Genomic DNA, 15,506 nt, shown 5'->3' on the forward strand with positions numbered 1-15,506 from the left:
TAGCACTCATTGGTTTTCTGCTATTTGTTTTCTTTTTAGGAAATTTTTGCATTAGCTACAATGGCTAGCCATGGTCGACAACAATGGCATTTTCCACAACAATGACGTTTTCTACATGTTGTCTATTAAAGACAAATTTGACAAAGACAACTACCCATAGTGGACATACATGATGCAACATGTCTTGGTTGCAAAGGACGTTGTGCAAGCCCTTGGTGTCCGTTTGCCTTGTATGGATATAAGGTCTATTAAGGATGTTGTAGGTTATAATAGTTTTTCAACTAGATTGTTTTGCCTATCATTGAGCAAGCTGAGTGGGATGTAGAGATACGTAGGCTAATGCAGTTTTTATGAAACATTCTATAATCCCATTTACTTGCTTGACAAAAACAACAAAAGAGGCTTGGAATATACTAGCTGATTTGTATGCAAGTCATAGAGTGCAATGGACACAAACAAAGTGGATGAACACTGTGAATGAAGGTGCTGAGACTGAGAGATAGAGAGAGAAGAATACGACACCAGAATATTGTCAAACCCTCCTCCGAAGGCCCCACTCTCTATGGCGAGAGCGGTCTACTTATGATTGCACAAATCTCTACAATGCTTGGACTTGCCTACGATGTCGACGACGATGAGACGGGCTGAAATTTGAAAATGCTAAGGGCTGAAATCTGCAAATATTTATCTGCTGAATTCTGACTCTATGTCAGTGACGATGTCGATGACGACTGTACGACGACGACGTGCTGAAAACGCAGATGCTGAAATCTGCGTTTTCCGGGCTGAAACTGCAAACTTCGATGGATCCCACCGTGCGGCGAGGAACTGCTGCGGGAAGGTGAGATCTGCGAGGTTCGGGACTTCTTCTGCGATGTCCAACTGCTGAAACTGAAAACGCTGAGTCTAGGGCTGAATCTGTCGCGATGGAATTGCAAAACGGCTGAATGTCCTGCTGCTCCAAAAACACTAGGGCTGAATTCTGTTGTCTTCTGTGGGAAATCTGCTAACGCTAGGCCTTGCTGGGGGGTCCTGCTGAGAAGGTGCCTGTTGAACCGAAGCTCCTGCTGCCTCTTTTTCCAGAAAGTGCTAACGCTAGATTTCTTGATATACTTGCTTAGCAAAATTACCCTACCTAGTTTCCAACAAAAGTCACTTAAAAATAATAAGTGAAAAATGTCAAAAATAGGGAAAATAGGTCTATGCACTGTAAAAATGCTCCTGATGGGTTCTGATGGAAATCTGATGATCATATTGTGTGCAACCAGAGGATATGCATCTAATCTAAGTGTCTGGATATGCACGGTCTGCGAATAGACTCACAAAAGTGCCAGATCACTTCCTATTCTAGACTGACTTGACTTAACTGAACCCTGGTCATGCTGTAGCTTGTCCACGGACACATAGGGTTGGATGTGTCACGTGACATCCCCTCCTTTTCAAAGTGAGATACTGGTACCGAACTGTATAGCTTTGAGGGAGATCGCCAACAACATCCGGAATCCTCGAAAGGACTCTTCGCCGGCCCAAACTGAGGTGTGGGTCGTGCGATACTTGAACTTCATAAAGGTCTGCAAAGCTTGCTTCTTTGGGCCGCGCCGAAAGCGACACAAAGTCATCTATGGCTCCTTCAATGCTTCATCTTTGTCCATAGTCATGCGTCTACCTTCTTCAAGAATCTCCATGGTTGAAAATTCTTGAAACCCCTTTCAACACAAAAACATGACCATATCCATTCCATGTAAAGTGACTAGAAAAGCTCTTGTCTTCTCTAAAGACTGTGCATGCAATTTAGATGAACATAGAGACGGAGTGCCAAACCGTTCATCCAACACACGCAAACAATGAGATCGAATCTTGACTTTTTGATCTAAATCAATCAACTGTGGCAAAACACAATGGAAATGCCTATGCTTGATACTCAATCTTTCTTGTACTTTTTCGGAAACTGTGTCATGCCAAGGAAGAGACATGGAATGTGAATTCCTTGAATGCAAACATTTCATCTTTTCACGAGTAATCCGCATACATCCGTGCTCATTCATGAGTGAATCGTGCTCAATGTACAATATGGCATGCCTTTGGAAACGGATCACATAAAGATGCTGACTAAAATACAGGAAACGATCACGAATGAAACACTCAAACAATGCGTGCTGACTAATCACTCGAACACATAATACTTCCTGTGAGGGTTCTTGGAACCTAAGCTCGAGGGCCAAGATCGGTTCTTCTTGATTGATCGAATCTTCCTGAGGGGGTTCTTTGGACCTCGACTCAAGAGCCAAGATCGGTCCTTCGTGATTGCAATGAGGTTAGCTTCACTAGAGAAAGTATCAACTAACACATCATCCTTGTGAACAATCACATCATCTTCATGCCAATCATCATGCTTGTCATTATCATTCAAATCATCATGCTTATCATCATCATTCAAATCATCATGCTTATCCTTATCATGCAAATCATGTGTGTCGTGCTTTGGAGAAGAAGAGACTGAGAGTCTCCTTTTTTGATTCTGATCAAACTACGCCTGCACAATAGAAAAAAGTCGCAACAACTCTTTCATGTGTTGGTCGTTCATCTTGTCTTGCTTTGTTCTCACGATCAAATGCTGCTTGTCTTTCTTTGTTCTCGCGATCAAATTCTGCTTCTCTTTCTTTGTTCTCGCGATCCAACTTTGCTTCTCGTGCTTTGGCTTCGAGCATGCTTGCTCGTGCTCACGCTCTATGGCTGCCATTCTTTCTTCGTATTCACGATCTATGGCTGTCCTTCTTTCTGCGGATTCACGATCTATGGCTGCTCTTCTTTCTTCTCGTTCTAACTTCCTTTCCATAAACAACTGCTTCAACTCCTCCATAGGAGTTAGTGAAATCCTTAGCGTAGATGGGGAAGGGAGAGGGTTGGAAAAACCTCCTGGTGGGGAAAATTCTTCTTCGCCACTTTCATGCTCACCACCTCCAAGCGAAGTATCCATTCCGCTTCGAGTGATGACCATCCACTGAAGTCTTGGGTTCTTAAGTTCACGAGGAACTTGGGTTCTTGGGGTTCTTGAGGGTTTTGAGGGTCTTGAGGTACTTGAGGTTCTTGCAGTTCTTCTTTCACTTGCAATCTGTGTTAGAGAAGGATCTTCTCTTCACCCGAGTTCTGCTCTTTTCCGCGGGCGCACCCCTTGGCAGCCTTGCACTCACCCCAAGGTTTCTTTTTCCCACCTCACGTCGATTGGCCAGCCGCTAAGTGCACGGTCCCCTCTCAATGAGTGAAAAGAGGCACAAGGGAGGCTGGACAAGCCCTTCTTTCTTGGGTCTCCTGTCACTCTTCAAAAACACGATTAGGAATCGACATGCCCAAGAGGACTTGGGTTATGTGCGACCACAACAAGCAAAAAAAATTCTTGTGATTCTTGTGGTTCTTTCCTTGAGTGATACAAAACATTGCCAAAGCTTTGATACCAATGTAATGTGTAGCGGAAGTGAATGTTGAACTACACTCAAGATGAGTGCTCTGAACTGTACTCAAGGGTTCCTTTTACTCACGGAAGGGAGAGCCTTCCATTCCTTTAGTGATAGAGTGCAATGGACACAAACAAAATGGATGAACACTGTGAATGAAGGTGCTGAGACTGAGAGATAGAGAGAGAAGAATACAACACCAGAATGTTGTCAAACCCTCCTCCGAAGGCCCCACTCTCTATGGCGAGAGTAGTCTACTTATGATTGCACAAATCTCTACAATGCTTGGACTTGCCAACGATGTCTACGACGATGAAGACGACGACAACGAGACGGGCTTAAATCTGAAAATGCTAAGGGCTGAAATCTGCAAATCTTTATCTGCTGAATTCTGACTCTATGTCAGTGACAATGTCGATGAGGACAGTATGACGACGACGCGCTGAAATCTGCGTTTTCCGGGCTGAAATTGCAAACTTTGATGGATCCCACGGTGCAGCGAGGAACTGCTGCGGGAAGGCGAGATCTGCGAGGTTCGGGACTTCTTCTGCGATGTCTGACTGCTGAAAACTGAAAACGCTGAGTCTAGGGCTGAATCTGTCGCGATGGAATTGCAAAACGTTGAATGTCTTGCTGCTCCAAAAACTCTAGGGCTGAATTCTGCTGTCTTCTGTGGGGAATCTGCTAACGCTAGGGCTGACCTGCTGTCTACTGTCGTCGAGAATCTGCAAGTGCAAAAACGCTGGCTGATCTGATGCAAAAACGCCAATGTCTCTGCTGTGTTGCAAAAACGCTAGGCCTTGCTGGGGGGTCCTGTTGAGAAGGTGCTTGTTGAACCAAAGCTCCTGCTGCCTCTTCTGCCAGAAAGTGCTAGCGCTAGGTTTCTTGATATACTTGCTTAGCGAAATTGCCTTACCTAGTTTCCAACAAAAGTCACTTAAAAATAATAAGTGAAAAATGTCAAAAATAGGGAAAATAGGTCTATGCACTGTAAAAATGCTCCTGATGGGTTCTGATGGAAATCTGATGATGATGTTGTGTGCAACTAGAGGATATGCATCTGACTTGACTGAACTGAACGGTGGTCATGCTGTAGTTTGTCCACGGACACATAGGATTGGATGTGTCACGTGACATATATTGCCTTTCTTAGTTCCAGTAGGCATGACCAAAAAGTCTTGAGCTACAACCTCGTTGTCATAACTGACAGAAGTGTGCCAGTTTCCAAAAACCGTAGTTTTTTTCTTGTTGATACTCTTGACTTGGATGGTACTCTCAGATAGAGATGGCTTTCCTAACTGACACCACAATCCATATGATAGCATATTATATTTAGCACATGTGTCTAATATGGTGTTATATAGCACTTTTCCATATGCGCTATTTAACTCAATAGGGTATCGTAGAGGTGTGTCAGAGTCCAACCCATCATCCTCTGTTTCAACGTGAAATGCATGTATAACTCCAAGGTTTGCCTCTCGTTGGCGTCTAATACGTTGCTGTTGCTCCTTAGCCTCAGCTTGAGCTTGTATCTTTTTCAATTCTGCTTGTGCCTTGGTTGCCTTTTTTTGATGGATGGCACGTAGCTCGTCTTGGCTTAAAGGATCATAGTATCTTTTAAATTTACTCCCATTGAGGAATCCAATGGTTTCAACTCCATCAAGACTTTCCACACAAATGGTACCTTGTGGGTGATTTTGCATACTCTATATGGTTCTTTTCCCGCATATTTCAACTTTTTCTTCTCGTTACGTACTCCATACATAAGAACTTTATCTCCAACCTTGATATCCTTGTTCTTTAAATGACGGTCAAACCATTTCTTTCTCCTATCTTTCTCCACAAGTGCATTTTGCACAGCCAATTGTCTTTCTTCATCTTACCTCTCAAGGATATTAAATGCTCAATTAAAGGGTTATCATCCCAACCTTCTTGTGAAGCTACCTGCAGACTAGGAATTACAAACTCCCATGACATAAATGCTTCTTGGCCATACAACTTTTGGAGCAATTGCTTTTCTATCAACTTCTTTGAGGCCACAATGCTATAAATATAAGCCTTGGGGTCACTTCGGCCAAATCAGTGAATGGTTGCACATCTGCAAGGTGACTCCTTGGCAGTTGTACTCTTTGGATTATTTCATATAACAAGAAGTACCGATTGAGGCGCCAAACTTTGGGGGCAATGCTTCTGGGAGTGAAACTCCGCCACTTTGTGTCTCGTATCTATTGTGGGGTGTTCTCTATTTCAAGTTTAAGTGTTTGCTATTCCGGTTCAATTTGGTAATGATGTCACCACCTCTAGAGAACTCCCATATATCCTCATCTAATACCAAGAAAGGGGACTGTCCTCTAGGTGCGGCATACATTGATGTGTTAGGGGCAAAGTAACATATAGCAATGTATAAGAATCTGCCTGTCTCAGCCCTGAGTCTCACCCACATGTATCTGGCATGATCATCTCTCTAGACAATGTGCACAAGCGGTTGTAGCTCCTCTCTGAATAGGACTCCTACTCCTCTTGACCCTCTACCCCTGTGCTCTGACCTCGTCTCTGCTCGACAAGCTGTCTCCCACCTATATTCATTCACATGTGGCATAGTCTATCCTGGTGCTTGGTGTGTGTCTGAGTAAAAGACGATGTCTCTCCCCTTAAAGCTGTCCTCAAATGCCCCTACATCTAGCGAAGTGACCCATTACAATTCCATGCTGCCATCTTTAGTGTGTTTCCATAGGTCTCGCACCGTCATGCGGAGTGTCGCTCCAATATTACCACCCTTCCATCTCGGTAAAAAGCAATCTTACCTTTTTCCCTTGCTGCTCTAATATCCGGCATTACTTCCTGCATATGAGCAATCTGTGAGAGCGTGAGGTCATCTCCAAGAGAGATGCCCGTCTTCTTAAGAGTTGGTCTCTTCTTCAAAAAGTCTTTCTTCGCTTCCATGGAGGGGAAACTAAGGATAAGTGCCCTTTCCTTTGAGATTTTCCCCTTACTTCCACTTTTCTTATTGCCCACTCTCCAGGCCCCCGTATGCATCGGCTCATTAATTCCCATTATAGTGATGAGTTATTTTACCTCTTCATCAACATTATCTCGGTCTTTGAGGCCACAAATCCTAAGGTGTAAGGCATGCACATGCTTCCTTTGCTCTTCTTTAGTGTCAGGTTAATGATGGTGGGTGTGGGAGTTGTTTCCTTGCCTTTTCCTTTCTTGGAGATCTCAATCCATTTCTTGGCCTCGTCCGCTTTTTGTTGGGTCTTTGTAATAACACCCACCCACGAAGTCGTCATTTCTATGTGCTGCTCCTAGCCTTCTTTGATGGCCTGCACTTGTTCTTTAATCGTGTTGAGTTCAACTACCGAGGGTTAAAGCTCTCCCGCCTCGAGTGTGTTACGTGAGAGAGAGTGAGCACAGAGGCATCATTTAGGTAAGTTAATTTCACATCTCTCAACTGTGTATAACACCAAGGATCTTGTAATCTCAAAGTCAGGCAAGTTCTACTTGTGCATGTTATAGAATATTTTTGCTTGCTTTAATTGTATTGTATGAAAATATTTGTCTTTATTTGGGATCAGTGTCTTGATTATGTAAATTTACAGGCGATTTTGGAGATGAAAATGTGGAGCTTGTACATTCTATCAGCAAGTTGAACTTTCTAAAGGCTGCCATATTGGGAAATCATGATTGTTGGTATACAGCAGAGTTGTTTTCGAGGTAAATTTTGTCATGTCAGCACATCTCACAATACAGTGTTATAGATTTTGGAAAAGTAGTTTGCTAGACGAATTTGTTTGTTTGAAATTTTGAAATATATAGAAGAAGATATGTAAACCTTGCTTTCTAGATTGCATTTTAGTATCAATAGATGTGTGGAGAGCGGGTAGGATTGCCAGCAAAGCACATGCCTTATTGTTGAGTTTCCAGACATAAGAGGAAAAAAGAGCCTGCCAAACCATATTGGCAGTTCTCACAGGAGGGTTTACAGGAGACGCCCACGGAAGGAACAGACAGGAAGGAATATGTATATTGGACTCATGAACCATGAAAATGGACAAAGCTTTGAACTTTTCTTGCACTTTGACTATATAGACGTGTCTCCCTTGCATTGCTTAGTATCACCTGGGTCTTGGTTCTTCAAGTTTGCACATTGTTTGCCTGCTAGAGCCCAATATGTCAATTTCAGGTTGTGTTGATGAGCTGTGGGTCCCACTTAGACTTGAGTTTTTGAGACTCTGGCTTTGTAGTGATGATGCATACATGATGAGGAATGCCCCCATGCCCTCACCTACTCTAGTTGATGTCTAGAAAGCCAAGATGATGGGGCACCCGTGTCACATCCAGATTGACAATTCCAATTTTGGACCTTGTGGGGTTGTTGTGTATGCCTTCCTCATACCAAATATGCATTTGCATCTCATGTGGCCATTCCCTATGATGGGGCTATGCTAAATTTTTCCAACTTCTTGATTTTGAGATCTACCTGTTGTGGTCACCTTGCATGATGGCATGATGGTGTGTGGCATAGTGCATTTGAAAATCATTGTATGGGTAATGGGGATTTGTACACATGATTGGGGGGTAATTCCTCAAAGCTATAGGGAAAACAGCATATTGTGAAGATTTTTAAGTCAACATGTGCTCACTTTATCCATGCATCTGCAACTCTCTAGACTGCATGAACCACACATCATACATCCTCTCTACACAAGACGTCCCTCCTTCCTCCAACTCTATTCTCAAGATATGGAGCATCTAGTAATGGAGATCCAGGTCATCATGAGCATTGCAAGTACAGGGCATACACTTTCGTTCTGTGAGCAACAGATTTCTGTAATTCAGATGGAAGGGAGAGCTGAGCTCATATGCTGGCTTACCTCGATAGGGATTGGCTAGCTTTGTATGAGCTTTCTCTACCATTGACTACATCTTCACACTGAAGATCGAGGAGAAGGCACGGAGCAGGAGATTATACTTCTCTTCTTGTCTTCTTCTCATAACCTGACGCTGAACAAACTACAGAAGCCAAAGATGTGAGGCCTTTGCGATTTGCAGCCCACAGCTCTAGAGTCATGCAAGAGCCTTTTATCTTTATTCTAGCTAGGGAAGGATTGTACTTCGTTTCTTGTTGGTGAGAGATACCAAAATTAGCTGTACTTAGTTATGGTCTCATGGGCCATTGTGGCCTTTTGGAGACGTTAAGATAACTTTCTTTCTTTTTTTCTCTCTTTCTGTAATAATTTAAAAGACATTCAATTTCTAGTAAATAAATTTTTTATTGAGAAATTCTGATGCACAAAAACATTGATTGCTTAAGGCTTTGCATGTTATATTGCTTCGTAACACATGCTTCAAATTTGTAATCTTGATCTTTCTTTCCCAGGCAGGATGTAAGTCCTGGCTACTCTCCGTGCAAAAGGTAAACCACCTTAACGTACTGTTCTGATGGGCTAGCTGTGATTACTATGATCATCTCCCAATCATAAGTTTGTGATAAATTTTGTATTAGTTATTTGTCGCATAAAATGCATTTAAAGCTCACCGTGTTAGTGATTTCTTGTCACACTTGCTTGATACTAGCTGCTTTGGTGGGAATAATTTGCTTGCTCGATTCACTCTTTATTGTGCTCCAAAGGTTTTGATTAGTATTGGTTGCCAGAATCTTATAATGTCCATCTGTTCACTGTGAATGCTCACCTGTTGCTCAATTTTGTATTCATATTTACAGACCTTAGCTGTTTTTTTTTTTTTTTCCGGCTGGAGTTTTGATGACTGGATTCTTGAGGTAAGGCATCTTCTGAAATCTATTAATGATCTTGTTTATTCACAGTGAATGTAATGCAGTGGACGCTCAGCTTCAAAGGTAAAAAGCTACTCTAATTTCCACTCTTTAAGCCAAAAGTTATAAGTCCTTTACCCCTCCTTACACATGAATCTTGTGCACATGTTTGTTTAGAAATGTGGGCCATAAATACTTTGATACTACTGCCATACCATAAAAATAATTATAAACAGGCTATCTTGGGGTGCAAAACACCTCAAAATAATTTTCGGTCAAACCTATCAGAATGCATGTCAAAGACCCGAGATCCTTGTTTCAGCTTTCACTTTATTGGTTGGTAAGATAAAGCTCAGGTTTTGTGAAACTTGTAAATGAGAGCACTTGTACATAGACTAGCTTAATAGTTCATCTGCCCTCTTATGCACGCAAGGCAGATGGGCAATGTAACTTAGAAGATAAATAAGTGCTCATCTCAAAAAGAAGCAGAATTATTTTTTTTGAAGACCTCTTTTGTCTTCCATTAGTCACTGGGGTCTCGTTGGTCTTACCACATCACACACAAGGTTTTTCTACAGGGAAACATGTGGTATATAACATGGGCATAGTTGCCCTGGTTCTTTCTAGTGCTTGAACTACTTAGCAATGTGCGGGATGACAGTGAGAAAACGGGTGGGGGGAATGACCATTGCACGGTTTGATGGCCTCACAAGAGGAGAGCCATTTGCAAATGCTCCAACCTCTTCTATTTGGCAAACAGGGGTAACATGTGGATATGCAACCTCCCTTTGCCATTGTGTGTAACTTCTAACTATGGGTTGGGCTAGGGTGGATCGACGAGACTAGCATTCATCTTGATATCATTGGTAATTACACTATTAATGAGAGAGAGAGAGAGAGAGAGAGAGAGAGAGAGAGAGAGAGAGAGAGAGAGAGAGAGAGAGAGATGAAATGAAATGATATATTAACGTCTTCAAAAGGCCAAAATGACCTATGAGACCATCAGATACAAAGTGGTGAATCTAATACGTCTGAAGTACAAGTACAAAAAGTACTGAAAGTAAAAATGAAAACTGAAAATGAGTGTGAAATGTGAAAATGTAGAATAGGCCTTCAATGACAATCTGGGTGTCGTGCTAGAATGCCTCTGATCCTCTGTTGGAGTCTCCGTCGATGGAGTGTGCTCCTGTGTCTCGGCCGTGGTCGTCTCAATCTCCCGAGCTCAGTCGCCCTGTCAATGAGGGTGCCTCTCGTATGAATGCGGGTACAACCTTGTGCTGGTGGTTGGTCTCTTGGCTCCCTCAATCCAAAGAAGTCTGTGATCTGTCTCTACGACTGTCGAGCTCCATGTCTCCTCAACAGACTATCTCTATGTCGGTGTAGCTCAAGTAGATATAAGCCAAGGCATCTCTGATCCTGATACCTCATGACTCTATCTAGGGGTCCAAAACCCTCCCTGAATAAGCAATGGAAGCGCCCTCGTATCTCATAATACACAGTGCAGTGGCATATGTAGTGTAGCTCTGTCTTTGGCTCTCTACCGCATAGTTGACATATCCTAGACTCCAGCGGTATCCCTCTGAATCTACCCGTCTCAGTCTCTAGCTGGTGTGAGGATGTGCGAATCTGACCAATAGCACATCGCAGACCATGAGAAAAATGAGTGTCCATGTAGCTCGGACGAGTCACAAACCCATCTCCCGAAAGTTGGAGAAGGTGCTCTTTGTAAAAAGGCATCTTCGTGCCCAACTCCTGCATCGGCTCTACCCATGTCCTCCTGGTGTCCAACTGTATTAGATCCTGCCGAATGAGTCTAGTGATCTCCGTCCGTGTGACTGGCAGGGAGGGTGCATCTAGGGAATACTGAAAAGGAGGCAATCTATCCATGCTGAGACCATGCCTCTGAAACCATGAGGTCGTCTGCGCATACCAACATGATGCATCTCCTTGCATCGCTAACTGTCTAGAAGACTCAAGAGCCAATCTAGTATATCTGCCTCTATGTGTATCTCATAGACTGTGCATAAAGGACACTGATCTAGTAAGAGCCTCAATCTCAATAGGAGGGGCGGCTACCTCCGCTCGAATAATCGCATGTGGTACGGATTTCTTGGCTCTAATCATCCGGGATATCATAAATACCAAGGGTCTCTCCATGTTCCTCCAACTGTCATGATTCACAGACGGTCCCCAAACTTGGACCCCATAAAGCATAGCTGAAGCAACCAAAGTATCAAAGAGCCATAGCTTTGTTCGTGGTTCTTGAAATTGAACCTGCGAACACATCCTCTCTAGCCCTCCCAATGCCGCATAGGCTCTAGACAGTCTAGTCTCTGCTGCTCTCCTCAGAGTAAACCTCGGTCCCATGAATACCACCCCCAGATATGTATATTCGTTTGTGTACTCCACAGTGTCCTGACCATATACGAGTGTAGGTGCCGATCTCTTGACCCATTGTGGTGTGGTGTTAAACACCATAACCTTGGTTTTACCAAGGTTCACAGACAGTCCACTATCCTCTGCAAAGTTGTGCAATGCATCTAACTGTCTCTGCATGCCCTCTGGCGACTCTGATATCAACACAATATCATCAGCATATAATAATAAAGGGATCCATGTCCCTGCTAGCTGAGCTCCTCTGTCACCCTCTCTGTCAATGTAGTCAGAGACCTCATCTACATAAATACCAAAAAGTGTAGAGGACAAAGGACACCCCTGCTTCACTCCAATAGTGGAATGAACAATGTCAGAAATCCCCTCAAGAGTGCGTACCTGGCCAGTCACTGAGCCGTATAAAGCCATGATCCCCCATATGATCTCTGTGGGTACTCCCAACTTCAGTAGCCTGTGCATCAATCTGGCCCTCGGCGCTTATAGAGAGAGAGAGAGAGAGAGAGAGAGAGAGAGAGAGAGAGAGAGAGAGAGAGAGAGAGAGAGAGAAATGAAATGAAATGAAATGTCATATTAACGTCTTCAAAAGGCCAGAATGACCTATGAGACCAAACTGATACAAAAGTGGTGAATCTGTTATGCTTCTAATCCTTTGTTGTAGTCTCCTCCAGTGAAGTGTACTTCTGCATCTCGGTCGTGGTCGTCTCGATTTCCTAAGCTCAATCGCCCTGTCAATGAGGGTGCCTTTGGTATGAATGTGGGTATTGTAACCGGCCTGTTCAATCCAAAAAGGGCGGTAGACTTTACTTCAAACCTTTATTTAGCTTTCACCCATTATTAGTCGTCTATTCTACCTGTGCTATAATGACACAAGAGAGGGGAATGGGATACAGATGCTAGAATGCACCTATATGAGAAGACCGACACGAGATTGGCCCCTAACTTAGGCGCCCCTTTCGGTATTTCTTTATTGTTTAAAAGAGGGAATAAACGCTGTGGTTCTTTCCAAGCTACCCCGCACAACCTTGGCTGAATTTTGACTGTTCTGGCCTGATTTCGGCAGCATAACTGTACTAGAACCCTTCACGGTCAGTATTCCCATGCATTAAATGACTTTCCCGACGCATACGGGCACTTTGCAAAACCTGGCGAGAATCTGCAGCATGCTGAATTCTCTGTTTTCAGCCCTGAAAATGCGCCAGATCGCCTGTACAGCGGTCTCCTTGCGTCCCCGAACTTCCTGGGGGTATTAGAGTCCGTTTAGGGCCAAAACCCTAAACCTGCAAAAATACACAGCAGGCTGTAATTTACTGTTTCGGGCTCTATTTCGTGTGCCGGTCGCATCCGTAGCAAGTCCTCAAGCTCCCGCACCTGTAGGGCTACTTGCCCCTTTGAATCGGACGAGATTTCGAGCGTGAAACCTCTCCGAATCACTTGTACCTGCGGGGGATTAGCCGCTAGCTAATCTAGTACCTGTGCAAGAGGCTCTTGCCTCGGCAATCGCGCATGAACCCACACAACTGTACATTGGTCAAATGAAGAGCCCACTAGTGGGGCATAACATACTGCCATAGGGGAGAGAGAGGGCAGTGCGTAGCGTGCAGGGCATCACTCTTGGCACCGCACTGTACATAGGAGGGAAAGCAAGCACTCCATAGCTCTTAACCTGTGACAAAAACTGAAAATGAGCCTCTCCGAGTTTAAAATTCAGCGCCACTTCTTGTTGCATGAGGAAAGTGCACCAGAAGGTGCCACTTGGCACATTTACAAGCATTTTCCCGTTTGGGGGTTGCCGCCTAAAAATCTCCCAACTGGTTGCCCAGTTGACTTCACGGCAGAGTAAGAAAATGTTCCCCTTGTCATTCCGGAGGTAATGACGCAAACACATTTTCAGGTCCCAAAATAGCAGTTCCCTAAATTTTAGGAGATGCTGCCATTGTATCTTTCTAGGTTATCCGACCCCCTTTGTACACTGCAGGCATACCCAAAACTGAAGTGTAGTCTCTGTAGCAAAGGATTCCACTTTGGCTAGTCAATGACCCCACTTTGGCTAACCATAGTCCTTGTCCAACCTTAGTGCTCTTTTGCCCTCAGGCCTGGACTCCCTCTGAACATTTCCACACTAGCTATGCAATGCAGGGCAGTTAGATTTCCCGAGGGGTGTTTCCAAAAAGTGAAAGTAAATAAATAATAAGAAAGAAATCAACAAAAAGGATAGATAGTAGTCACACGCTGGTGACATACCCCCCTCTTGAAATCTCAAACGTCCTCGTTTGCATCTATGTCGTACATGCTCATAGTCAACACTGATGTATTCAACACCTGTCGACACATATACGACACATACATGCTCATTGTCAACCCTGGTGTATTCAACACCTCGTCGACACATGTATTGCCTGCGTGTGAACCCTGTCCCAATGACATAGTGGTAGCTGTGCACTCTGCCATTGCTTTGAGTCACTAACTTTCCAATGACAAAATGGTAGCTGCACATTTTGCCACTGTCTTATAGTACACGTTGGATCCCGTAACACTTTCGAGCATACCCAAACCGACAGTTTAAGAATGCAGTTACACATGTACCCTTCAATAGAAGCAATTAATGTATCCTTGACAAATTAACAAGAAATACTCACTTCTATAGCACTAACCAAACTTTTGGACATTCCATAAGAGCAATTGCCAAACTGACAATCTGTACAGCTCTAACATTCATGTAACAGGTATTTCATTTGAGCTCACTTTAAATACCATGTACATCATTTGTTTCAGAAGCCATTGTCACACTGACAATCCATGTAGCTTTGAAACTCAAGGGGTCAAGGTAGGTTGCAAATCGAAGGCTTCAAGGTAAAGTGATAACACAGTTGGTGACTCTGCAAGTTCACCTTCTTCCATCCACTTAGCATCCATTGGTGGATAGTTTCTGAACTTTACCAAGTAACGCCTAGCAACCTTGCCTTTCACTTTCCTTTCTTTGTGTGTCAAAATCTGTTCAGGGACCAAGATCTCGTCAAGTTCCTCGACTTCCGGCTGATCTTCAGCTGGCATATCTTCTGGCACATCACCCACATAGGGTCTGAGAAGACTCACATGAAACGCATTGTGAATCTTCCAACTGTCAGGCAATTTCATCCTATATGCAACATCACCGATTATGTCGCACACTTGAAAAGGCCCATAGTAACGCATGCTGAGCTTTGGAAACAGTCTTTCCTTGCCCTTCATCTTTTTTAACCTTGCCTTTTCAAAGCGTAGAAGCACCCAATCACCAAGTGAAAATACCACTTCACGACGGTGACGATCAGCTGCTTTCTTTTGCTTTGCCTGAGTCTTTTCTAAGGCCACTTTGACCTTCTTGTACATTTCATCCATGTCCTGAACATACTTGTCTGCTTCAAATATCTTGTCCTTTGTATGCAGTATGGGAGGAACTTTCTTGCCACCTTCAACTATCTCAAAAGGTGCCTTGCCAGTTGATGAATGCACTGTATTATTGTATGCATACTCCACCAATGGCAAATACTGCTCCCACTTTCCTTTATGCTCTGACACATAGCACTTCAACAAATCTAGGACAATAGAATTTGCCTCTTCTGACTGCCCATCTGTTTGAGGATGAAATGATGAAGAGAATTTGAGCGTTGTGTCCATATTCTCAAACAAGCCTCTCCAGAACAAACTTGTCATGCGTGGATCACGGTTGCTAACAATCGACTGTGGCATGCCATGATACTTGAAAATATTGCTCATAAACAAGCGTGCCATCTGATTTGGTTTTATCTTCTTCTTGATAGGAATAAAATGAGCCTGTTTGCTGAATCTGCAAATAATGGTCCAAATACCATCGTTTCCTGTCTGCGTTCTCGGAAGATCAAACATAA

The 15,506-nt window shown here is 43.5% G+C and overlaps 1 protein-coding gene and 1 long non-coding RNA gene across 5 annotated transcripts in view; one reads left to right on the forward strand and one right to left on the reverse strand.

The window, feature by feature from the left end:
- The window catches only part of LOC147431402 (uncharacterized), a 182,622-nt gene that overhangs the window by 97,874 nt on the left and 69,242 nt on the right, over positions 1-15,506 (reverse strand). The gene's annotated exons all lie outside the window — the stretch shown is intronic.
- LOC147431403 (Calcineurin-like metallo-phosphoesterase superfamily protein) overlaps positions 1-15,506 on the forward strand; it is a 133,891-nt gene that overhangs the window by 48,581 nt on the left and 69,804 nt on the right. For 2 of the 3 annotated variants that reach the window (XM_086494018.1, XM_086494020.1), the window contains exons 4-6: positions 7,052-7,166; positions 8,833-8,868; positions 9,280-9,312. In XM_086494018.1, coding sequence (XP_086350144.1) covers positions 7,052-7,166; positions 8,833-8,868; positions 9,280-9,312 — 184 coding nt within the window. The remainder of the gene's footprint in view (positions 1-7,051; positions 7,167-8,832; positions 8,869-9,279; positions 9,313-15,506) is intronic. The other variant, XM_086494019.1, reaches the window with a different exon arrangement.

Source organism: Adiantum capillus-veneris, chromosome 21 (genome assembly GCF_014529385.1).
Source record: "Adiantum capillus-veneris isolate H3 chromosome 21, ASM1452938v2, whole genome shotgun sequence".
In the NCBI taxonomy this organism is placed as follows: domain Eukaryota; kingdom Viridiplantae; phylum Streptophyta; class Polypodiopsida; order Polypodiales; family Pteridaceae; genus Adiantum; species Adiantum capillus-veneris.